Below are 26001 nucleotides of genomic sequence, written 5' to 3' on the forward strand. Positions count from 1 at the left end.
TGGACCTTAGTTACCTATTGGTGTTAACCACCACAACAGCAAAGGACAGAAAGTTTAAAAATGCTGATAAACTGCTGAATAAGCATTTCTGCTGTACTATAACAGTGCCACTCTAACATGGACAGAGGGATAGATTCCCATTGAACATCCAGTCCATAGGCTGCCAAGGAAATGGGACACAGCTCTTTGATCAATAATTCAAATGTCAGATCAACAGTACTCGCAAGAAGAATACAGCTCTTTCCTTGGTTAATATATTGTGCATAGCAGTATCTCAAAGAATTAACAGCACCTTTTACATAAAAATTCCAAATATATTTATCTAGTGAACAAGAAAATATCTGCATCTCTAAGCAGTACTTCTGCAGATGTACAGTATTGTATTTATATAGATATATATAGATATATATATATCAAAGTGAATTTACACTGTGACCTGGTGATTAGTCCAGCAGGGGGTGAGCCCACAGAGTAAGTCTTCAGGAGAATATATTGCCTTTGGTGGGCGGCCAGCTACGTGGCACGACTGCATAGGGGAGCCCTGGTAGGCCAGGCTGGGCTGGGCTGCAGCAGCACCCGCCGCTGGCAGCCAGGGACAGTTTAGCATTCCATTCAGCAAGCACAGCATGCTTAGGTCGTTCCTGCAAGATATAAGAAACTTCCACATTTTCATGGCTAATACAGTTCTAGTTTTCACAGGTTGCACACATTGCAACCACTTCTCTGTGCCTTAAAGACCCAGAGAAGGAAGGTAGGACACCAAACATATATCCTGTCTGTGCTTCCAAGTGGAAATAAAGCAGCACCAAAGATTTAGGCTGGTGAAGTGAGGACTGTGTCTGGCTTCGCAGAGTTTTCTTGAGCAGTGGGTCTTCACAGGTTTGCTTTATTTCTGTGTTTTTTGTTTTTTGTTTTCCGACTCAGCTGCTCACAGTCCTCTGGTAGATATCGTTCAAAAAGTGTGGTCAGCCTGTCCTGCCTATGATGGGAAATCAGACTGCTACCATTTCCCTGGGATAGGCACACCGCACTCATACCAGCCCACGTAGTAGTATGGTGTCATGTATCCAATGCGCCCAAAAGATACAGGCTCCTGGCGGTACTGGCGGTAATACCCTGTTGGGAAAAAAACACACGTTCACATTTCAAAACAAAGACATAGCTATTTAACTAAAGTAACAGATGCAGCAATAGTTAGTACCACACCCTAAATGAAAGCATACAAGCTGCCTGCTAGGAAGCCTTGTCAAAAGGGTACTTGTTACCCTAGGTATTTGGCCTAGATCCTTCTCCAATGGTTTAGCTCCGGTCTTTTATATTTCATGTAGATCTGATTGGTTTTACAGTTCAACATCTTTTCAACTATTGTGTAATGCTGTGGTCTGCCAAAGAGCTCCTGCACTGCACACCAAATGGTAGCTATATTTCAGCAGCATTTATGCAAACTGGTTTAAATATATGAAGGACTCTAGGGCAAAAAATACCATCAGATCATATTATCTCACATGGCTCAAGAGACTATCAGCAAACATCAGCTTTTCACAAATATAAAGGTATCATTTCATGCAGTAAATATGGAGTTAAGCCTTTTTTCCCTCATCTGATAGCCTTTTTCTTCATCTGCAGAAGGAATGCAACTGCTTAAAGCATTAGGAGAGGCACAGCATTCTTCTCTGCATAGCTTGTGCACTGGAACATCTGAAACACTTCTGTACTGTGCCAATAATGTAATTTCTGTGTGCTCTCTATCTCTGTCTCCTAGACCTAGAAATACACATCTGGATTAACCATCCTTCTTCTGAACAGAGAAATGCAGTACCTCTCAGCAATGTATAAATATCAGTGACTATTTCAGTTTCTTCCTGGTAACACCACCATTAAAAGAGTATCAACAAATAACATGGAAACCATCAAAGCCAACTGAATAATTTATATCAATTGACTTATTGAAAAGATTGGCTGACTTTCATGATTGGGTTCCTTTTGTGGAGCAAGCCATCAGACTCTCAGCTATGTTATCTGGGCAGTGTGCTCAGGGGAACTCCTTCAAGGTGGGAATTTTCACTTGAAAGTAGATTTCTACCAAGCCAGAATAAATGACCCGCAGTCTGATGTTAAGTCACTAGATGCACTCTTATGTGTTTTGCATTGAATTGGCTGAAATACTACTTGCAAAAGCTGCATTTCCAGAGCTGTAGCTGTCCTTTGTGTCAGGTAAAAGAATTTCTGCTCCTCAACTCAATAATTCAGGTCTTATAATTTGGAAAAAGGTTTCATAGAACTGTACAATTTTTTTACTTTCTTTTTTCCTATTTTGTCACTGTCATTTATTTGCATTTTATGCCCTTCTTTCTTTTTCTTTCTGTGCCCTGCTCCCCACCCCTCAGTCCTATGGATGAGGTGACAGACACCTTGCCAGCATCCCACTCTCACATCACCATACCTCGGATGGTGGGCAGGGCTTCAATGTACGACTGAGGTCCTGTTCTTCCATCCAGGTGTGAATCCACAAACTGGCAGTGGTCCTCACCCCGTCCCCAGCTATCCCCAATGCTATAGAAGGTGTCTGAAGGGTGATAGAGACAGATTATTAGATTCGGCGTTATTTTTGTTTGGGATGCTCTTCTACCACCAGTTAGATGTATATAGATGTGGAAGAAAGCAGAAGTAGCAGAAGTATTATGGTGACAAACATAATATCACCAATGAACAAACAGTGGCTGAAAATAGGGAGGATGCTACCTTCACATTACAGAAAGATAAATTAAGGAAAAGAGAAATATTTTCATAATTCAGTAAGGGACATTCCCCATTTTACAAGTTTATGGGCATTGCACAACAGGCTACAAGTACAGAGAATTTCAACAAAATCAGTAATTTCAATGTCATGTGACAGTTAAAAAAAAAAAAAAAAAAGGAAGAAAAAAAAGCCAATACTGTCAATTTGATTGTAGCCTCAAAAGCTAAAAACTAGGGACCACTCTCTAACATATGAGGTGGGCCCTGCTGCATATTGAAACTATATCTTTAAACTACACAAATGCAGTACAATACATATAGCACAGTAGCATAATCGGAAAAGCCCTTGAGATTATATTAGTAACCCCAGATCAACAACGTCACACAAGACTCAGTAAGATGTGAAGAAAGTGAGAAGATGGAGTTGACATCAAGTAATCCTACATTAGGAAAAGAATCTTGGTGCTTACCTTTCAGGTCATCACTGAGGTAAATCTTGTACCTTAAGGAGTTGCAAAGAACCACTCCTACAAACTTGCGGTACCAAGTTCGCTTCACATACTGCTTGCCACTGCAGTCTGAATAGGTGGGGTCATATTTGAAAGTGAATGGGATCCAGATAGGCTCACCACCTTGGAGAAAAATAAATAAATAAATCAACATTAAGGACAGATTTCAGCATTTTAGTCTGCATTTAGCTGAGGCTAATATCTCCTAACATGTTTTACAAGAGATGCTGCAGTACATTAATGCATGACATATATTCAGAAATAAATGTTGAAGAACAAATACTAAAAGAATGAAAAACTAGTAACTTGCTTGAATCCCTTCTACGCAGTAGACAATAATAACTGTTAAAATGGTAAAAAATGGCTTCACATACAGAGTCTCAGTTTTAAATAAACAAATAGTCTTCCTGTTTTTGTTAAGACAGTTCTCTACCTCATGGTACTCAGTTTGTTTTCTAAACAGAGCCCAGTGGCAAGTCTGACAGCAACACTGGCTGAATACAGTCATTTATTTGCCTTTTAGTACCAAGTACAAAATGTAATCCTTTTGCTAAAGAACTGATGTTAAAAATTCTGCAGTGAGTAACAGCCTGTGGTGTGAAGTCTATTCTTGCTATTTTGTTAAAAAGATGAAATCAGAAACCTACTTTTCTGTTTTCTTTTCTCACATTACTTCAAAACAGATGAGGTTCCAGTAAAAGACAAGCAAGACCTTTCCTGGGGAACTCTGCCCAAAGCACTGCTGCAGAGACAACTGTTCAACTGTATCACAAAAGAGTAGATATTCTAATGGATTGCTTAAATGTTTGCTTTACACTAACTTCGAGATCATATTTTTTTTTTGAAAAGGCTCTTGCACTAATGGATACAGAAAGAGACAAAAAGATTCCAAAGTGATAATTGGTATTTTTGTCTCTAGCCCTGCTTTTACTGTGCTGTTTTGAGGTGGTTTATAAATGAGAATGGAAGGCTTTTCTGTTAGTTATTCTTCCTCCCTCTCTCTGTGCACACGGATTGAATCCTGTAAACACTTGCAGGTGAGAAACAATCACTGATCAGTGATCCTCAGAACTCCACTGTTATGGAGACATATGTAATTGGCTGACTTTATGCAATTAGTCACATGGTGAAACGATTGCAGATTCCTGGACATGGCTTTTTCTTCAGAACAGAATGAACCATCTCTTTCTTGCATGCAGTATTATTGCTGTGAATAGTCTGCTTTCATCCACCACTTTTGCCCACCCCCAAAAATCTTGAAGGATAAACTTTGTGTTGTCCTGCAAGAGCTGAATTATCAGCTCTTCATGTCCACAGTTCCCAAAGTTCTGCTCTGATAGACCTCTTTTTGGTCTATCTTATCTCTACCACTGCAACAACATGAAAATATTTTCTCTTTGTCCAGTCTAAGCATAAAGTACAAAAGGCCATCACCTTCCAAAACCTCCTTTCCATGAACAGACCCCAAAAATAACTGTCAGTAAAAATCCTGAAGGTGACCGGGGGCATGGGAAGCCCACTGCTCTCAGAGGCCTCCCATACTGACTGCCAGAAGCAGAGCATGCTCTCCAATATCTGTACATTATCAGAGACAGCTGGGAGGACGTGGAAAAAACAGGCTAACAAGCATAACAGAAAATGGAAGGGAGGCAGACACTGGACATTGTTTTCATGAACAATGTAGTCAAAAGACCTCCAGAACTAACCACTTTAACTGGTTAGGAAAGCCGACAGAGTGCAATAACCATGAAGTCTTTTTTCCTACTTCTCTTTTGAGAGCACACACTGCCTGGCCTTACCACTGCACACGTAAGCAAGCTTGTTCCTAGTGCCAGGACATGAGCTCGTCTGACTACACTGTGAACGTGCAATATGCCAAGAAGGATGCAGCTTCATGACATGTCTCTGTCATTCAGTTCAGTTACAAATCCTTGATTTTTTTTCTTATTTATAAGGGCATGATGAACAGCATGGAGGAGTGCGACAGCTAGAGACAGGAAAAACTGGTCACACTGTTCAAGCTATATTCGGGCAACTAAAGGACACAGAGAAGCAATACAGTTTGGTGCTTATTACTAAGCAGTGAAAGCTGTTGTACCAGGCAGAAGATGGACCCAAACCAAGTGCACGATCTAACATAACTTTACGAGGTTTCATTTCAAGACCAGAGTAAGGAGTCCTAAAATCTCTGGTGAATTGGCACAATGAACTAGTTTCCTGTCCTGCTTAAAACTGCAATTTCAGTTGTCTGTTCATATGCTTCTAACACTTATATTGTAACTGTTTTGCACAAGGTTTATACACTTCATGAAGAATATACCGGAACACTTACCAGGTGGTCTGACAATGAGGAGAGGATTATCTAGAAGAATGAAACAAACAAACAAAAAAGAATCTTAGTATTTTATTCCAAACCTTGTTTTATAATATGAAATATATAGTGTCACTCAAAAAAATGTCAGTTGCAGAGGAACTGCCTTTAGCGACGCTGTGAATGTAGGATTTATGTCTCCTTGATTTGCAGAGTTAAGCAGCATAAGCTACAGCTTCAGGCCTAACTTCCAAAAGGAAATGTAACATACCTTATGCATGCAAACCTTGGGCTCAAGCATTCATCATGTTTAGCACAGCTGTTTAATGGTATGGTATCACAAATATGTGAAATTTATCATTTTAACTCCTGTTGTCACAGTAAGTTTTGTGGCCACCTGGATTGTGCAGGGAGCACTGTCCAATACTTCAGGAGCTTCTTCGTGTTTGACATACTCTCATTTTTAAAAAAATAAAGGAGGATGGAATAGATGTGGGATAAGGATAATGCATGAACAGTCTCCATATTCATTACATTGCCATTTCTGTCATCTCTTAACTGGCCTTTATTATACACAAAGTACCTGAAAAGGCATGGTGCTTGTGTACTGATGAGGGAAGATAAACTCCAGGGAGTTTTCAGAGTTTAATGAAAGAACAGCGGCTTTCTTTTCTCTTCAGTATGTTATATAGGCTAAGTAGTATTTTCAGTAAGCTGGTTGATCCCATTATGACACTCTTTATGGAGTATTCTCATCAGCTCAAACATCTCTATTGTGCAAAGAGCACTCTGGGCTAGCCATTTCTCTCTCTTCTGACCTGTTCCATCACTGTAATCGTACCATTTGGCTTTGGTTTTAGCAACTGCTTCTGTACTTCTGCCAGCTGGAAAGCCATCTTAGGCCACATGACAAGTGAAGAATCAGTACAAATAAAATTTTAATTTTGATGGATTTAACCTGTAAATAAAGCTCATAAGGTGGCTGATTTTGGATTGAAAAACTAGACATTCAGGGCTGCATACTGGCAGTTAGCCAATCAGCAAAACTCCCTGCATGATACAGCATGCTATATTTGCCTTATGTTAAACTTTCTGCTTGGAATTATACTTCAAATTATACTTCAGATTGACTTATTTCTTTAAAAAAAAAAAAAAAGAAAAGTGTGAATATGTTATGCAGGACCATTTACTTATCTTGCATCTTTGTCTTAATGGATCTACTGAAGCCAGCACTACAGGTTGATGTTGAATAAGGAAAGACAGAGACCACAAACCCCTGTGTAGTCAAAAGGGCAAAATTTGCAAGAGACAGTTGACCTTTTGCTCAAGTAAAGATTGAAGAATTTGCCCTCTATTATTCAGCAGAGCCATTTGCCTTTGGCTCAATGGAAGAAGCGATGGGTAAAAATAACTCATTTAACACACTATTTTTAGAAGGGGGTGTTGCCCTTGAGCACACTGTTAGCCCTGTGAAAGACTGGCAGGCTTTGTCAAAAAAAGAACGGAGAATTTGCCCATCTGATGGAACCATTGTTTCCTATATTTCTTCCAGAGACAACCACTTCCAACTGTTCAGCTGTTCACAATTAAGGAAACCAATTTACTAAACATTTGGTCAATCTATCAGAGACATTAAACTTCCCATTGCTTCTGTATTGTGGAACATTAGTAATTTTTTGTATTTTGAATTTAACTTCTTGTTCCCTTGAAACTCACTTTGATGTCATTTATATTTTCATGGTGGCATTAGGAGCACATACTATTCTCCTAGCTTTATTGAAAAAAAGTAATTAATTAAAAAACAAAAATCTTGAAGTAGCAGGTTCAGGATAATAAACACAATACTCATGCTGGTCTCATTGCCCTCCCACATCTTTTAGTAGGAATTCAGTTCTGAGATGAAAATAAAAAGCAGAGTATACCAGATTCTGTGATAAATGAGACTGAAGAGCTAACAGGTCCATAACCAAAGGGATTCTTTGCCTGGACTTTAAAATAATACCTGAAACACAATGAGAGAAAATAAAATTAAAACACCGATTCCACTGCAATGCTAAATTATAAATAACACTGAAATAGGATGAGAATCAAACTAACACAATTCCAGTGAGTTCTGGTGTTCTTTGCGTTATATCGACTTGGGTACTCAGCCAGGCTATGAGGTGGCCGTTATACACAAATTTCACCTTTTTGCAATTGCTAACATGTATTTTTGGATTATTTCTTTTTATCATTCTTCTTCCAAGAACACACACAATTACATCCATTTTATATGAAAAAAAAACAATAGCAATAGACTACAAGAAAAATTTGGTAGGAAATAAATTTTGATCTCAAGAAGTTTTAAACTGGATTATCTCCTAGGAAAGCAGTGGTGTAAACTGCAAACTAAAACCATCAGATTGATATGAGATCAGACGCTAAGCTTTTGACCTTTCTTTAAAAACTCTAGCAGTATTGAGATTACAGTTCTTGAATAATATGATAAATTTTCACATGTTGACTCAGTGTTTTCCCAAAGTATTTAAATAACACGCTTAACTTGAAGCACATGACTAGCCACCAGAACTCAACTCATTGCTTGACAGAAGCATAATTGTTCTTACTTGGGGAGAAGAAAATGTGTAAGCACATTTTTATTTCACTTTGAAATATGATGATTTTCAGTTGATGCCTACCCTAATATTTATTTCTCAGATTAATGTTTTCTTCTTTCCCTCTTATCCTCTTACCCAGGCCAGCAGAAACCAACTAGAATGGAAGATTACTGTAAAAAGTTCCAGCACAGAGTTTTTTAGGTGCCTGTGTTTAGGTTTCCCTTTCTGGCATGGTTGCTCAATTTCAGTCTTGTAAAGAAATTAAAAATAAAAATAAAAATAAAAATAAAAATAAAAATAAAAATAAAAATAAAAATAAAATAATAATAATAAAAGACTACACCTCTGTAACACCCACACAGCATTTGGATCTAGATTTAGCCTCCTATCCAAAAGCAGACATCTCCAAGAGCATCCCCTGTGACCCACAGAACTGTACAAGACCTTAATCGTGGGGACAGGTGCCACCAAGCATTGGTTACCTCCCATGGAGTAGCGGCTCTGACAAGCCTCAGCTGGTGAAGGGGAGCCCTGTTACAAACATCATCCTCATCCTGCACAGAAAGCCATCAGCATGGCTCTGCTTGCACAGCCCAGCCATGGGTCACACTGGGCTGAGACAGGGGGGTTCGTAGCAAACGTGGGCTGCCATCCCCTGGAAGCTATTGCCACCTGGCACGGTTTATGAACAAAGTGTGGACACAATCCACATTAAAAGCTTTACTCTCCTTTTCTTCATTTCTGTCCACAAGAAATGGTAATAGCCCTTCCAACATAAGAGTGTAATGTGTTGCTTCCTGTCATGTAAGACAGTCCTGCTTTGCTACCTACCAGACAGCAGGAAAATTCAACAGGATCCAGCTGAAGGAACTTTGCTGTTTCATGTCTGCCACTCAGGGTTTACAACATGCACTTTGCTGTACCATTAGATGTGACTGCTCCTCAAGGACTTCACCACAGACCAGAACCTGGAGGCTGGCTCCTGACATGAACCTCTCCAGCCAAAGTGCTAAGCACATACAAAACTAATCCCACTGGCAACAGTTGAACCAGCCTTGTGGCAGAGATTAATCTTTTTTTTTTTTTTTTTTTTTTTTTTGCTTCATCTCAGAATCAAACTGATCCCTGTGGAAAGCCTGACAAGATGTGCAAATAACATGCAGTTCTTCAGCAGAAGGATGGCAGTAATTTGTAAACTAGAGGAATTGAAATATTCTGGGCTTCATCTGTGGCAGGAGCTTTGCCTTGTACCTGTGCCAGACCTGAAGCACACACACGATCAAATCCTCTGTGGGACATGCTCCCACTCCTGCATAAGGGATCTGTCCCCTGTCCCTGCTGCATCCCTCAGCTGAGGTCACAAACCGACTCCACTCCTTTCTGCAGACAGATCTGCCTTTCATTAACCACTACGTGATGCTCAGAAAGGAGTCACAGCTTTCTTGTAAAAAGAAAAACATCATGGCAAAAATAAACTACACGGAACAGTGACATTTAGCAAGGCTATGTTTTTTGCTCATTTCTCACACAAACCTTTCACTGGCAGAAATCTTGGCTCACAGTTTTAACTATTGGCCTTGCTTTCCTGACAGCAGCTCACAAGCACTCAGGGTGGCTGGAGAAAGAGCAGAGGAGCAGCAAAAAGCCTCCTGTGCGCTCCTGTACTTCTGGCCAGCAGAGCACGCAGCTCAAGAACTGCTTTAAACCCCTGCATTGCCAATGCTCCCATGGGACACCCGCACCAGGGGCACGGTCATGTTTGCCAGCAAGAAAATGCAAGGCTTTCAGTACGTGTGTATTAATGCTAGGGTCAAAACATTCCCATGAGCTACACAGACACCATGCTCCAGATTTAAAACAGGAGAATTGAAACAGGAGAAAGCAGCCCAAGAATCTGCTACTCAAAACACATCTACTTCAGTGGGGAAAGGCAAGCAGTTTTGTATTTAAGGCTCACTGCAGTAACTGATTGCCTATGTAATCAGGGCAACTGTACATTCACGTGTCCTATTGCATACATAAAAGCCCATCTGGGACACATGATTGTTCAAATTGCCTGCCTGACTGGAAAAAACAGCGATGAAGTTATGAGTGTATTTCTCTTCACTAAATTGGAAAATTAGTTCCTAAGCCTTTATGTATACAAGAAGCCTGCAGTAGTGCCAGCGAGAGAGCCAGGACTCATGACTTGCTGACCCGTGATTTAGCTGCAGACCATGCTACGATTGCTGTATTAAGTGAATCAATAAAATAATGCAGTCAGGATATATTTCTTTCTCAGACATGATAAATAAGAAAGAAAGTGCCAAAGCCTTTCAAGGTCCAGGAGTCTGACATTTTCATTAGTCAGAATCTTTATTTGCCTAACAGCTGATGAGTTTGCCAAGAAATCTCAAATCAGTATAACACAACTGTTCTCCATCACATAAATACATGAAGAAAATTTGCAATGTGTGACTGTGCTTTGATTACACTTTGCTTAGCCAAACTTATAATAAATTGTTAACAACAGGCATATAAGAATCACAACTGCATCAGATGCAAGGCCACCCGCTTGTTTATAATGCAGACAACAAAAAAGCTTTTCTTCCTAAAAATAAGCCTCCTTTGAGATTTTATATACCACATCTACTGACATGTAAAGAAGGGACATAATAAACTGTAATGGAGCAATGAATATGGGATATTTTGATTCATTTAGGTTATATGACTAATCATATCACCATACCTGTCACTTTGAGCAAAATGATTTTATGACTTAATTCACTCCCCCCTGCTGGAAATTAATAGCTGGCGCTCACATCTACAAAGGGAGATCATCACTCAGCGGATGGGTGAGGGAAGCAGCTGTTTTTAAAAAGATTCATTATCCACAAATCATTTCTCCAGCCTCTCAGGAGGCATGAACTACCCCCCAGCCCTGCAGTCCCATCAGCAGCTGGCTGAGATGGCAGGACATGCAGGCAGCATCCCCGCCTGCCCTGATGGGGACCACCCCAACACCACGGCCACCCACTGGCCAAGGGGAAGGTGGGACAGCTGCTGTGGAGACCTCCCTCAGTGCTGGATGAGGGCCACAGTGGCTTTGCAGAGGGTACACATGGAGCAGGTGGCTGCTGCTTGCAGGAGAGGATCCAGCATGCATGCCTGACCTGGCTGCTGGGAGGACACCCACAGGGGTTGCTGCCTCCATCAGAAAATGGACTAGCACCACATATATCAGGAATATTTATACTAAATATAATAATAAGACACTAGAGCAGTCCTGCTAGAGGAGTTTCCTGCGCAGTTGTTGACAGGTATGTGCCCCTAGGTCCACTGCTTGCATGAAATAAGGGTTTCATCCACATCTCACATTGTTGCTCTGGTGACACAGAGCAGGTGGTTGTAGCTGGTGATACTTGTTGGACACTCCGCAGCTTTGTTTTAGTGGAGACACAGAAGCCCCCAGAGACAGAAGTTCTTACAATTGATCTGTTTGAAGTTAGCCCTGATTAAACCTCTGACAGCCTCCTGAGAAATGCTCTGCACAACACTGGAATTGGTAGCAGCACTCTGGGGTGAAAATAGCCCTGAAGGGAACAGAAACTGAGTGGACAGGGAAGAAGATTTGAAGAGACATGGAGATATGGTGGCAAAGGAGGGTGTTCTGAATCAGGAGGCTAACCACTGTCATAAGGCTCTGCCACAGCTTTCCTGCAGTAAGGCAGGAAAAAGCCTAACCATTTTCAAGGAGTTTGAAATGTTTATGAAGAGGATTATAATGTCTGCGATTGCAGGAGATTGGATTTAGTGAGTGAGTGGATGCTTTCCAGCCCTTTGCATCACTCTCCTGTGATGGCTGAGAGTTAAGCCTAGGGAAGGGACATTGTCAAGACTGCTGTTTTTAAGATTTAATACATTCACATGGCCCAATAAATGGCTTCTGTACTCAGTGAAGCTGACCAGAGTTTTGCTAATGGAAAAACTACTTCTCAACTGGAGGCTAGACCGGGTCTCAGAAGAAAACTTATCACATGGGTTAAATTTAGACTTCTGTTCTGTTTGTAAAACTTAAACACCAGGCAGACGTTTTCCAGGACATGTTGACAGCTTCAAGACTTCTTTGGAGCTGACTCCTGCCGCAACACCAGCCTCTTTCTGATACACAGCCTGCACCATGGATTGCACCGCTGATAAGCCCTCATGGGACGCCCAGCACTCAATAGCATCTCAATACAGTAAATCTGACTTAATCATAGATTTCTCACTAAATGCATTCCTAAAGCAAACATCAAATTTTTAGACTAGCTTCTGATATGCCATGTTTTCTTAATTAGGATGGGGTCCTTTCCCAGTGGTTAAGGAGTTATTTTTAAGACAAAAAATATGCAGTCAACTCGGTCTGTGGATTTGGAGAATGTAAATGAGACTGGCTGATACACACAATTTTGCTGTTGAAAAGAACCCTCCTTCTCCACCACAGACCCCACATGAAGCCTTTTTTCTTTTCCACAGGGTGTACAACAGAAGCCAACGGATTATACTGTTCTTCAGAAAGAGGCTAGGAAAATAACGCTTAGAGCACACAGATTTTGTTTGAATCTCCCTGCTTTAAGATAGCCTTAAAATTCAACTGGGGAGTCGCAAGGTTCATGGATATGCACGAACCTATAACCTTGCTGGAAATGGCCTCATGACATCACACCACGGCTATACTTTGCATGCTCTTCCCCTAGAATTTGATTCAGTTATGCATAAGACTAGAAAATGCATTTTTAAAATGAGACTTTTTTTTAATTGGTATGTGCTTTTATATACACAAACACATGGACATGTACACATAGTCATCTATTCCAGGGCTAACGTGGTAATATACTGGATGTGCGATTCATAAAACTTTTTCTGTCAAACAGAATGAATAAAATCTAGATCAGACATAGATATTTATACTAAGGCCGAGAGAAATGATTACCAATTTTCAAATCTGTTTTACTTCCCCAACATAACTGAAAAAGAATGGATCGAATCCTTACCGTGTGTTTGGTTTCAGGTTCTCAATTGGCAAATGAGTAGTGCCTGCAGTCCTGGTTGACCATTTATTCTTCAAAAAGTCATCGTAGGATGCACTGTAAACCAGATAGCCTGTAAATGGGAAAGACAGAGAGTTGGGAGGGTTCTAAACATAAGTGAGTGATAGCCCAAGCCGTATTTGCCATGGTAGATTTCATGTGTTAAAAGGAGTGTAAACATCTTTGAAAGTGTGTCAATGCCTAACTGTCCTGGAAAATCCCAGGCTACAAGAATTTCCTGTCATTAGCCAATGATGATGGTGCTTTACATCAGGGGATGGTACCAAGATGCAAGTACTGATTTAGAACACAGCAAAGGCAAAACGATGACAGTCAACTCCTTCACTGCTTTGAGTGGCAAACTGTGCAGAAACTAATACAGTTAGAGGCCCTGTGGCATTTGTTTTTTTCATTTTTAGGCAAATTATGCCCAGTAAGGTACTGGGGTACTGGATCAACAGCCTTGAAGAATGAAACGCTCTGGGACAGACAGCACATGGCCTGTTCAGGGGCAGCCTTTTCCCTTCCCAACCTTTATCGCTGCTTCAGCTCTGCCAGCTCCCATCCCTCTGCCATCATCGTCATCCACAGAGGTAGGCAAGAATCCTTAAAAACTGAATGTTAGTACCAAGGCAGTGGCCTTTTCCATTGCTTATTTCAGATCTTTTGGGTCTGCTGACAAATAGGGATTGACTCTTTTACGAAACATTTTTTTTTTTTTTTATTTACTCCAGTGTTTTTAGCAAGTTTTGAGATTCATTTCTGAACTCAGTTTTTGGATCTCTGTGGCTCTCTAAAGGTCAAAAGACATTAAAGTTTATGCAAATTAATACAGATGCTTGACACCCCTCGCTCCCCACCACTTGATATCCTCACCTTCCCCACCTCGCCCTCAGGAGAACAGCCCCGCACCCCCAGGCACTGGGGCCGCCCGCTCTGCGGTACCTGTCACCATGTCTCCTCGAGCAGGTTTGGCCCAGTCCACGATGACAAAGGAATGACAGCCTTCTACTGCCACGACAGTGATGTTGTGAGGAGCTTTGAGGGGACGCGGCTCTCTCTCCTTAAGGTCATTAGGGATGATCTCGTCAAGGCTTTCCACCTGGAAGTGCTCCAGGGCCTCTGTCAAGGAGCAGGGCGCTGCTGGATCTTTGTTTAGGTAGGTCACATAAGGAGCTAGAGGAGACAAGGAAGGGTGGCATTTAGTTAGAAGTTTGTAGACTCCACTGAGTAACACAAAGTCTGACAATTTCCTGAAAAGAAGAGAATGAAGGTTTTTTGTGTGTGTGTGTTATTTTTATTTTTTTTTTTAACTTTCTGGTGCTGTCCTGAAACTTCTTAGAGTGTTCCTACAATTGACTTGAATTTTAGCACCAGGAAAAGCATACAGTAACAAATAGCCCCCATGACTAGGTTTTTCCTTATGTTTAAACAAGATTTCCTGTGTTTCAGTTTGTGCCCATTGCCTTCTGTCCTTTCAGTGGGTACCACCAAGAAAAGCTTGACTCCCTCTTCTTTCATGCACTCATCACATGCTTAGGCATATTGATAAGGTCCCATCAGCCTTCTCTTCCCCATGTTGAACAGTCCTAGCTGTCTCTGTCTCTCCTTGTAGGTGAAATGCTCCAAAACCTTCATCACCTTCACGGCCCTAGTGAATTCCTGCATCCCTGCCTAGCCCAGCCACTCTGACTGGGCAGCTCTGGCTGCCCAAACTGCACATAGTTCTTTTTACTTTAACGTGACATGTCCTGGATTGGTCCCAGGCCAGTCCCAAAGGCTTCCTTGCACTATGGCAGTATGCATGACCTAAAGGAACATTAAAATAAACATAGCTGTAGAGAAATGACTGGTGCTCTGTGTGCCTTCTTCACTCTTTCCTTAGCTTATGCCCGTCAAACCAGACTCTTGCACTTGATCAAAGGAATTTAGAAAGGAAAGCTAAGATTTTGGTGGTCTCCAAAGACTCACATTCAATTTGACTGATAAGCAAGGGAAAGTGGGATGCCAATATTCAGGTCTGCCCCACACTCACAACTGTACGCAGTTACTCAAAGAGAAGAGGACAAATTTTGCTACAAGAGGTAGAAGGGAGTGGTGTGATTGCAAGACCACCTCCCCACATTACCTCCAGCTGCTCTGGTGGAAATGTCACCTAGCAGGGAACAGACCCCTGCCCAGGCCTTTGATCAACATCTACGACTTTAACAGGTCCTAGTGGCTGGCTCTTACACAAACATCCAGATGCTGGGTTGAAACAATGGGTTGAGCGAGAAGAGCAATTCCAAGGTGAAATCTGACCACTTACAGGAAGCAATTATCACAGTGATCCCATGCATATTAAGGGGCTGGTAGTCATGAGTTCCCACCTTCCAGGCACCAACTTGTGACTTCTACTTTTAGAACATTTATGCTGACCAGTACTTTGGCTCCGGAAAAGATTGAAGCATCTTGTTATTGACTTAAATGTCACAATAATATCCAAAGTAAGGACTATAACGTTTGCCTTTGGAAATGTTTATTCAGTTGCAATAATACAAACCATTGAAATGATTTTTTTTTTTTCCGTAGTGCCTTTAAATGTTCATAAACCAACATTTCTTGGTTTATCTTATTGGATTTCATGTCCTTAGGGATTTTTTCCAGATCTTGCAACGAAGTTAATTTTAGCCTCTTTAGTTAAATTAATCAAGAAGCACTGTCAGCGAGGGTGCTGAACAGAAACATTGTTAAACTATTTGGACAGGGAAACTGAGGATACACTGGAAAAAGTCTGGGCAAATATAAAAACAAATATTTTACTCCAGCAGCAGAGCTCCACTCTAAGCCACATGAAGCTTGTAGGTGTTGGAATGTAAGGCAAGACGTGAATCAAAGTTGACTCTCCATCCCCTGAACTCACATTTGAAATGCCAGGTGAGCCAGGTTGACGTCAGTTCAAATGCCAGAGGTCTGTAAAAGGCTGCTGTGGGGCTACCAGTGTGGACAGAGGCTGGAGTACAGTGCCCTAGCACCTCAAAATCCCTCCAGTCTGACCTCAGGCTGCTTCTCTGATGCAGAAGCAGAGCAGCTCTGAGGTGAGAGCAGCAATGCCTACCTATGCACTTGAATTGCTCAGATATGCAGGAGCGACCCTCATCACTCATGCCAATATACCATGGATTCCTTCCCTCTGTTTCTTCTACAGAGAAGAGATATAAATAGCAAAGCCAAATTTATCTCTGTCAGTTTTACTAAGTTCGTATCTAAAACATTATTTAGGTCTTCCAGTGGACAGCTCACACCTATGTGGAGACTTGCATTGACTGAACTACCGGTGTGAATTAAAAGCGATGCAGCTGAGCTGAACTGAGCACCAAAGCAGACACCCTCACTTTCTTCCTAACATCAAGCAAACTGAACGTGATGCAGAATATAGAGCAGAGCATTCACACTGGAAGAGTAGAAAGAGGTCTGCAGTGCTTCAGCAACATCAGTGAGCCCACACACAGACACACAAGTGTCAAAGCTATGAAGAAGTACAGGTGTTTGGGCTTCCCAGGTGGCAGGCCTTACAAGGGCCACGCATTAGTCTGTTGGATATGTCTGTGCAATGACCTCAGCATAAGGGCTGACCCTCCCAAAACAAGAATTGCTTGCAGCACAAGTAGCAAGATACATAAAACAAAGGATATCCTTACCAGTGAACCGTTTCTTCCCAGCAATATCATATTCTGACACAGGGCCAGAGCCAACAACACTAGTCTCTGGGTAGTCTATTTCTGATTCTGTTGTTGTAGAAGTGGTGGTGGTAGTGACAGTGGTGGTGGTTGGTGGCAAAGTGCTCTCAAAGAACTCGTAATCTTCAAAGGAAACATAAAATGAAAATGTTAGCCTGCTTCAACATGAAGCTCAACTTTTGGCTCAACTATGAGAAGGGAAATATTTCTGTTACCAGACACAACCTGAAAGGAGTGCTACGCATCCTCCCACAGCTGCTGCACAGTCCTTATGGACTCATGGTCAATCACACCTCAGTCTTGCAAGGGCTTCTACCAAACTGATGGACAGCAAACACAAATACTAATGCCAATGGTGGTTGGGACCTCACTCACACAGGTAAAAAGGGTGACAATAAACAAATGTATTCATATAGCCATACTATGAATGCACTTCATCTGCCACCTCCCCTTACAACCCCCCAGAAGAAGACAGTATAGTAACCAAATCCCTGGTCATAGCCCTCAGATAAGGGAAGCCCAAATAAGGGAGATGAGGGAATGAAAAATGTCTCGTTAAGAAATCTCTGCATTGCTCTTCTAAAATCTTAAAGCTGATTCATATTACTCTTAGACTTTCCTGCAACTTAGGGGCATGGAGGCATGAATACTTGCCATCCATGGTCCCATTAGGGAAAGTAAATTGGCACAAGTGAACCTCCTGATATTTGGTCCTCTTTGGTATTCAGTCTCATTGAATCCAGTGCTCAAAGCCACTGTGCTACAATACTGACACACAAAATAAAGGAAAAGAAGCGTTTGTCATCCCTGCATTGTCCTATTGTACAGGCTATGGAAACTCAGCTGCCTGCTTTGACTGTTTTCTCCTAACTGCTGAAATCTGTTTTCTGTAGGTGATCTGCCCCTGAAGGGAGCCCCTGCAAAAGAACTGCACACTGAGTATATTCCACTTACACTAGGATATAAGGAACGTGCTTTGTGAGGCTCGTGCAGTTCTAAGTTCATCTTCTCCTTCCCACATTCTAAACGTTAGCCTCAGTATGAAGCTATCAGAATAAAAAGCAGAAAATTCTAGGATATTTTCCTTACAGCTGCTGCACTCTCTTTTACAAAGTTCTCTCTCTCTTTTCTTTTCTCTCTCTCTCTCTTTTTTTTTTTTTTTTGGATTGGTTTGACTTAAATTCCCAGTACTGCATCCACAAAGAATAAACTTTATTATTCTGGAGCCATAAATTCTACTACAAAGCTGATACTAAAAAACTTTGACTTTAGCAGAAGTCTGTATTTATCTGCTTTAATATGTGGGAGTAGCAGCAGAAATCTGAGGAATACAAGAAGCAGAACATCAGAAGTCAGTGGTGACATAAAATGAATACTAGTTCCAGTAATTTATTATTTGCATTCCCTGTGCAAACTTATAATTAAACACTGGGATTTGAAGCTTCTTCTTAAGCTAAGTTTTATGTGTTCTGACTTATAATAACAAGAAGGCATGAATTATAACTCCCTAAAATGTTTCCCTCTTCTACTTCTATCTGTTTTCAAATCTCTTTAATTTAAGTTCCACATGGATTCAGCAGACTAATTATTTTATATGTAGGTGATCTCATTCAGTATGAGAAAGTTTTCTAGTCTAAATGAAGATTACAGATCAAAAAAAAATAATAAAAAATTCATAATGCTGAATCAATAATTCATTAGCACTCTAGTGATAAAAACTCAAGTTTCCAGGAATCATATAATACTTTGATTTTCTACTTTAAAAAAATCCAGTGGCTTTGGGCTGGAGTTAGTACCAGACTTTCTCTTGTACCAGAGAAAGTCTAGCATTGAAGCGGTGAGTGTATGAACCAGCTCTGAATGAGATTTACTTCCAGAATAGGTTCCTCTTAGATTGTAGGACTGACAGAAAGAGACCCTCATGTCCAGAAACAGTAGCATTTGCACCATGGCTCTTCACGTATGTCACATGGCTCTGGAAAGCTTTTTCAGCTCACCATTGCTTACTTAAGCTCCTGTGCAACAACCTGCCACCCCAAACCCAACTCCAAAGAAAGAAAAGGGGAAAACGAAACACTAGTAGATGCTACTTGCAACAGATATCTAGAATTAAACAGTACCATCATCGTATATCACATATGCCTCTGGAGTTGCTGTCACATCTGACTCCAGTCCTGAGAATGTGTCTACTGAAGAAGAAAGAAAAAAAATTCATGTGAGAACCCAATAGCCTCATCCCCAACTCCCTAGTAAAATACTTCTGGAATAAAGTTTAAAATAAAATGTTTTATTCAGTTGATTTATAAAGAAATAAGACAAACACTAAGTTTCCAGATAACACAGTGACAGTCCCCTCTGCTCATTTAGAATAACAGATCAGTAACTAATCACAACAGCCAGGAGTTTTGCTGGGAGAAAATTGGTCAAGAGCTACTACTAAAAATTGAGGGTAACGCACCTTCCAGGGGCTCCGATCTGTGCCCTGGGAGTTTTGGACCAAAGGCAGACTGTCCGCAAGTACATCATGCTCAAGTCAGGATTTGACAATGTTTTATAGTCTCAGGAGCAGCAAATAAGAAATTTATATACTATATAAAAAATATATCCAAGAAATTCAAATAAACATAAAACTTCTATTCAAATATCTTTTGCAGGGCAATAAAAATCAAGCAATCCACAGAGCCATGCTATTTATAGACTATGTCAATGCAGTCCCAAAGGAATGGATTTGTACAAGGAGGCAGTTAGTGTTATATCTCTCAGGGTTTTACTTTGCACTAGCTCTACTTCCTGTGTATCATCTCAATCTCTCCGCAAGTCATGTATCCAGTATCTGACACACCAACCATCAGCTACCTCATCTTGTGAATTCTGGAGACTTCCTGCCATGCTCCAAGAAATACATTTCTCCACATGTTATTATGGGAAGCCAAAGAGTACACAAGGCTCAGGTTAGCCATGGAAAGGAATGCAAAGAAAGCAGAAGTTTTGTGCTGGAATCCATGGCAGGTAAAATCGGAGGTCTCCAATGAAACGTTGGGGTTGAGGAAAGGGTAGTATACAAACACAAGCAAGAGAAAGGCAGCATTGACTATCCAAAATTTGGTAATGTTTCTGTAAAAAAAAACTCAATATGAAAGAAAAAAATGATATTTTTACTATACCATTACTATGAACATTACAAAATTTCAACAGCCAACTGCAAATAACTTATAAATATAATCTGAATGATACATTTTTATTTTGCATTTTTTTTATTTAGAACCAACAAGTATTGTACAAAGACTAACGTTTTTCTGCTGCAATCAGTTTCTTTAAAAACAGCTCGAATCACACAGCAGCAATTTTAATTCCAAAATAAGCTATGAAAACACAGGAAATTGGTTAATTCTTGCCAGACTTTTGTATAGCAAAATCTGACATTTTCTCATGGCAGACTTCTGCAGCCTGTCTTCAGGAGATCAGCCACTTTAAAGCCTCTTTGCTTCTCCAAGGCTAGATCCTCTGTGGATTTCTGCAGAGCTTCTCACCCTGTTAGCTGGTATCTACCACTGTCTGTAGTGTATGCACTTCTCTTTGATTACATCCAAGTAACCAGGAGGCTCAGATATACAAAGCTGAAGTCCTTCATGCACAGATTTCAACTTATTCACACCTATTAGTTAATCATCCCTCATCCACATAAAATCCAGTGTAAGTAAATAGTATTTTCTATTTCTGTGTTAGTGCAGCATCTTCTATTTCACTGTGTTTCTTTGGCATGAGCTGTGGCACGAAAGCAACAGGGATACTCCCCATAGTACCTGTCATTTTAATTTTCTCCACATAAACCAGCTGCAGTCCTCCAGCTAGCTCCAAGCACCCTTGCTGCAGCTTTTCAATTAACCCTGCCCGTACCAAGTGAAGCTAAGTTTTGTTTGCCATCTGTAAGGATGGCAGATGACCCAAGAACCACTCGATGTTCTCACATGAAGCAAGTGGTTAAGGATCGACTTCTAATCTTTGTGAGATCAAGAAAAACGTTCAGTTGGTTTCACTGGCAAATCACGCTTGTGTGGTCAAACTCCTTCTTGAAAGTTTAAGACTGCTGAATCTAGCAAAATGTTGATAATAAATTCTGCTGGGTCAAGCAAAAATTCTGCCAGAGAGTAAGCAAATTTGCCAAAGCGCAAGTCGAACATGTGGCGGTGTTTTTTGGCACTTGTAGGCTCTGACTGTTTGGGAGTAAAGCTCTTAGCAACAAAATATCAAGCTTTGACAGAATAAGTATTTCATTAAAGGAACTGGAGTATCTTCCAGATGAAGTTTAAAGGGAAAGACAATATAAAAATATGATTTGGAAACAGTCAAGAGAGAACTGCATGAAGTGTTTTGATAGCTCAAGTAGTAGTTGTTTATCTCTCTTGAAATAGACGCAGCACTTGCTAAACAAACAGCACCCATTAAATAAATACTGCAGTGATGCTTTCTTTTCAAGCAAGTTCCTCTGTGGAACAGGCAGGTTGTTTTGCTGCATTCATCAACTGTTGAGGCAGGTCACCAGGATGAAGGAAAAAAAAAGAAGGAAAAATGCAAGAAAATCCCATTAATTACTCTTCAGAGAAACTTCCATACTTGCAAGGTAGGGATTAATATTTCTCATGTTATATCATGGATAAGAAGAGAAAATCCAGCACCACCTTATACTTTCAGTCTTTCACTTCAAAGCATTTACAAACTTACTGTTGAAGTGTCAGACAGTTTAGGAGTGACTTTAGGAGACATTTTCACTGAAGACACAATCTGTATATAAAAAAACACTGTTCTTCATTCATGCCTCTAACAAAGTTCAAAAGTTCATCAAACCTATCTGGTAGAAGACAAAAAAACAAACAAAAAAAAACCAACAAAACAAAACAAAAACAAAAACAAAAACAAAACACCCAAGCAGAATGTTTTTATATACTCATAAAATCACAAGAATTGCCTAACCCACACCTCTCCTAAAAATAGCACTGCAAAGTTTTGTATTGTGCAGCTCCCAGAGCCTATGCTCAGACTCAGGCTAGCCATATTTTGTGAACTGTTACTGTTCTTAAAATACATATTCTCAGAAGATGTCCTTCAGGTAACTAAATAGCACAGGCCAAAAAGACAAAGCACTACAGGATTATAAGCAACTTTTAAGGTAAAAAAAAAAAGCTGTTGGGAGTGGGAGGGACACCAACGCTACCGAAAAGTATGGTCCCCTCCAGGCAACTTTGAAAATACCAGGTTGACCACACAGAGCAATATTTGTAATGTATTTGTAAACACAGTTAAGAACATTGAATGCACCAAAGGGAAAACCAAAAAATCTTCAAATAAATATTTAATGATGATGTCACTTATATCTCTCTCTATATATGTTTTCATGTATATGTACACACACCTATCAATGCATATATATATGTATATGTATATGGAATTGGACTTGATGATCTTTATGTGTCCCTTCCAACTCAGGATATTCTGTGATTCTATGATATATGCGTACACACCCCTATAAGTACAGTCAAACATGGGGCTAATTGATGCATAGATATTAATACTATAAATCATTGTCATTCCATCTGTGCGAGGCAATATTTTCTGTGACTCATTATTTATTGAGTGTACTTGGCAAGTGAATTTTCAGCCTTCTGAGATCCTTTCGAAAGATGCTATCCTTACATTCACTCTTAGTTGCTGAAGCCACATCTCCCTGTATCTTCTGCACTCTTCAACGTGACAGTTCAGGTTCTCAGGCCACAGTTACATGACCTACTTGTAAATCTGCTTTGGCTTCAGAAACACAGCTCTACAAGGGGAAGCTAAATGGGCTTAATTACCTCTTGAAACTGGCTACTGTGATTGGCAAATATGTGACTGCCAACCCCTTGTTTAGGTTATGGGCATGCTTATACTGCCTGGGTGTAGATTATGGTGGGGACTACCTATAAGTGGAAAGGATAAGGACTGCCACAGTGCTCCCTGATCCAGTTTTATAAAATAAGCAGATTTGCATTGTAAAATAAACTGATTTGCAATCCAACATTCAGGTGATGAAAGGATAAAACCTGGTAGGAACAGGCTCAAGACCCCATGACTCCACTGGATTTATATTTGTTTACTTCGGATTTCAGTTTGGCACCACATCCTAAACTTGTATAACTGCAATGGAGAAATAATGACATGAACCAACGCTGTTTTCAACTTTCAGATGAGAAAGAAATTATTGTACAAATCTCAGCCTTATCTGTGCAGCGCCAGGGTCGCCTTTCCCCAGATTCATCAATGCTGGGCTACATTCCTTCTTGAAAAGCTATCTCTGAGAGCTGGCAACATAACAAGAATTTCATTTTGTTGGTCCTACTATAGCCAAAAGGAGAGATTTTTCAGAATTTTTGGTGAGAAATAAACACAAAACAGACAAAATGTATAGTGTCTTTCAGGTCCTCCCCTGGTCTGAACTGGAGTGAGGATTTGATTCTAGGTGGGTGCTTTGACCACAAAAACTACTTCATGTGTTTGTGCATGTGTGCATGAACATATGTGAAAAGACTGGATCCAGCAAAAGGTGAGGATTTTGCTGAAATAAATGTATTTACATGAAAAAAAACTCAGCTTCGGGGCAATTTAACATTTTTAGTGGAAATGCAGTTTTACACACAAACCCTTCTCCATCTGCTCTAATCTCGGCTCCTAACTTATCACGTGGACCAAAATCTTCAAAGGCAAATTCTTTCCTGCTTTACAATTGTGCAAATAAGCTGTATAAACAGCAAAACCAAAGAAGTTCTAACAGCACAAAAGGAAGTTACCTTCTGCATTGCACTCTGGCAGGCCATCAAACCCTATTAGCAAGTTGCCCTCGTCATCATACTGCCCATAGGTGCCTGGAGGACAGGTTGGGGGTGGTTTCTCAGTGGGTGGTTCAGTTGTGGTTGGTTCAGGAGTGGTGGTGGTAGTTGTAGCAATAGTAGTTGTAGTGGTTGTAGTAGTCGTTGTGGTAGTTGTTGTGGGTATCGTTGTGGTAGTAGTTGAGGGAGTGGTTGTTTTCTTAACCATTTCAAGACCAATCAGAGGTTTCCCTCCAAGGCTTATTATTGGTTTATCTTGTGCACTTGCTACTGGTTTACTAAATCTGCCATGTCCAAATAAAGGTAGTCCATCAGGACTCACCATTGGGGCACCCTTTTCATCTAGGAGAAAGAACAAAACAAAAAAATCTCATTTATTAATCAATTGAAGGTTTTTAGTATGGTATTTAACAATAGTAGATACCACAAGAACACAGAATATGATTACAACCTCCTGCAATTAAGCTGACAGAGAAGAATGGTGTTATCTGGGAAAGACCCATGGCTAAGGAAATTAGAAAAAGCTTCCAAGAAACCTCAGATAAACCGCAGTGCTGTTCACTTTATCAGCTGTTTGATAACGTTTCTTGGGAAGATTGTAGGGAGATTTTAGTTCAGAATCACAACATGCAGACAGTGTTTGAATTTAATCTCAGTCAATCTCTTAACTGTTGATGAAAAGTATGATGAAAGAATATATTGTTCCCTGTTAAACATGTGCAAGGAAGAACTGGGATAAGATGGTGAGATGCTGTCACTGCAGATAAACATTTGTGCCAAGTTCTGGATACTGCAAGTATTCATGCTCAGCAGTTTAACAGCAGGCACTGAATCTGCATTCAAGATCTATTTGGATTAATTGATATGCAACCAGCACTGTTTACACAGATCATATACAGGGCTTTTTAATAGTTGTGTTCAGTTTCAGAGAAGAAAAAAAAAACACAAGCATATGAGTGGTACAGTCTAGTGATGGGGAATAATTATTTTTATGTATGGAAAGAAATAAACAAGCATAAATCTCTATTCTGGCTCAGTTCTGCAGTCCTTTCTAATGCTGATACAAGTGAGACAGACTTGATTCTTGCTGCCCAGTACTCAGGAGACTTGAAGGATGCCTCCAAGCATCCCTAGGTCCTGCTATGTGCTGACTGCCTGATGGTGACCTAAAGCACAGCAGCCCCAAGTGGCTAGCATGGGACCTGGGGATGCTTTGAACACACAACAGCTCAAAGATTTGTACAGTGGGCACAAAAAATGTACTTTTCTTTCTGTAAGAAGGAAGTTATCACTTACCAACAATTGTACGTCCATCCCCTCCTAATTTCACTCTGAGAGGTTTGCCTTGGGAATCTTGGAGGTATTTTCCTTCAACGTTTAACACTAGCCCTCGGTCAAGATCTACAATCTAAAAGCAATAGATGGACTCAAGTTTAGCTAATGCAAGAGAATGTGAAATGAAGTCTCCTAGCAACAAAAATCCTGCTGAAATCTCACATGTTAAGCATAATATTCAGGAATAGATAGAAAAAAATCACACCTACAGAGAAACTTTTAAAAGTGAGTCATTAATTGTATAGGAGTCACTGAAAATTTACCACTGAAGAAGGCAAATCCCTATGAGCTGGGCTCCAGAGTTGCACAAAACCTATATTCATATCACATTCTATGGCATGCTCACATGCACAAGAGCAACTCTCTTGACTGCCTTGGGCTGCACAACTCCTAAGGTGGATTACTGTAATATTGATTTGGGTATGACCCTGAGTCCTTTTGAAAATGGGATTTAGAGGTATGCCTACTACTAATATATATGTATATATATATATATAATGATAATAAATAAAAATAAAATTAAACTAGATAGTTTAGATTGAAATGTCGGTGAAAACCAAGTAGCTAAGATTTTAATTGGGGTAGGAGAGTGAAGAAAAGCCTCTGACTTAAAAAACAAATCTGTCCGAGAGAATTGAATTGAATTCAAGAGGTGACTTCAGTTCACATCCAATCATTATTGCTATTTCAACCCAAAATAGCTGAATTTTATGCTGTTTTAAACTGGGTTAATATACACAGGCAGAGAACACAAATTAATGTGGCACAGAACACAAAAATACAAAAAGCAGCTAAGTGCTGAGAAGAAACTGGGAAGAGGACACAAGCAGCACTTTCAAGTTGGCAAGGAAGACTTGAATTTGGTGCTGGGGAAAAGGCT

At 40.3% G+C, this 26001-nt stretch overlaps 1 protein-coding gene across 1 annotated transcript in view; it reads right to left on the bottom strand.

The window, feature by feature from the left end:
* Window positions 1-1000: 1000 nt before the first annotated feature.
* Window positions 1001-26001, bottom strand: part of FNDC1 (fibronectin type III domain containing 1) — a gene marked incomplete at both ends in the record, with an annotated part of 63998 nt that continues 38997 nt past the window's right edge. Inside the window, 11 exons of the mRNA XM_084284339.1 lie at window positions 1001-1116; window positions 2444-2566; window positions 3210-3371; window positions 5581-5610; window positions 7482-7561; window positions 13172-13280; window positions 14153-14383; window positions 16888-17049; window positions 19047-19115; window positions 23748-24128; window positions 25083-25194. Coding sequence (XP_084140465.1) covers window positions 1001-1116; window positions 2444-2566; window positions 3210-3371; window positions 5581-5610; window positions 7482-7561; window positions 13172-13280; window positions 14153-14383; window positions 16888-17049; window positions 19047-19115; window positions 23748-24128; window positions 25083-25194 — 1575 coding nt within the window. The remainder of the gene's footprint in view (window positions 1117-2443; window positions 2567-3209; window positions 3372-5580; window positions 5611-7481; window positions 7562-13171; window positions 13281-14152; window positions 14384-16887; window positions 17050-19046; window positions 19116-23747; window positions 24129-25082; window positions 25195-26001) is intronic.

Source organism: Netta rufina (genome assembly GCF_964035555.1).
Source record: "Netta rufina genome assembly, chromosome: 3".
In the NCBI taxonomy this organism is placed as follows: domain Eukaryota; kingdom Metazoa; phylum Chordata; class Aves; order Anseriformes; family Anatidae; genus Netta; species Netta rufina.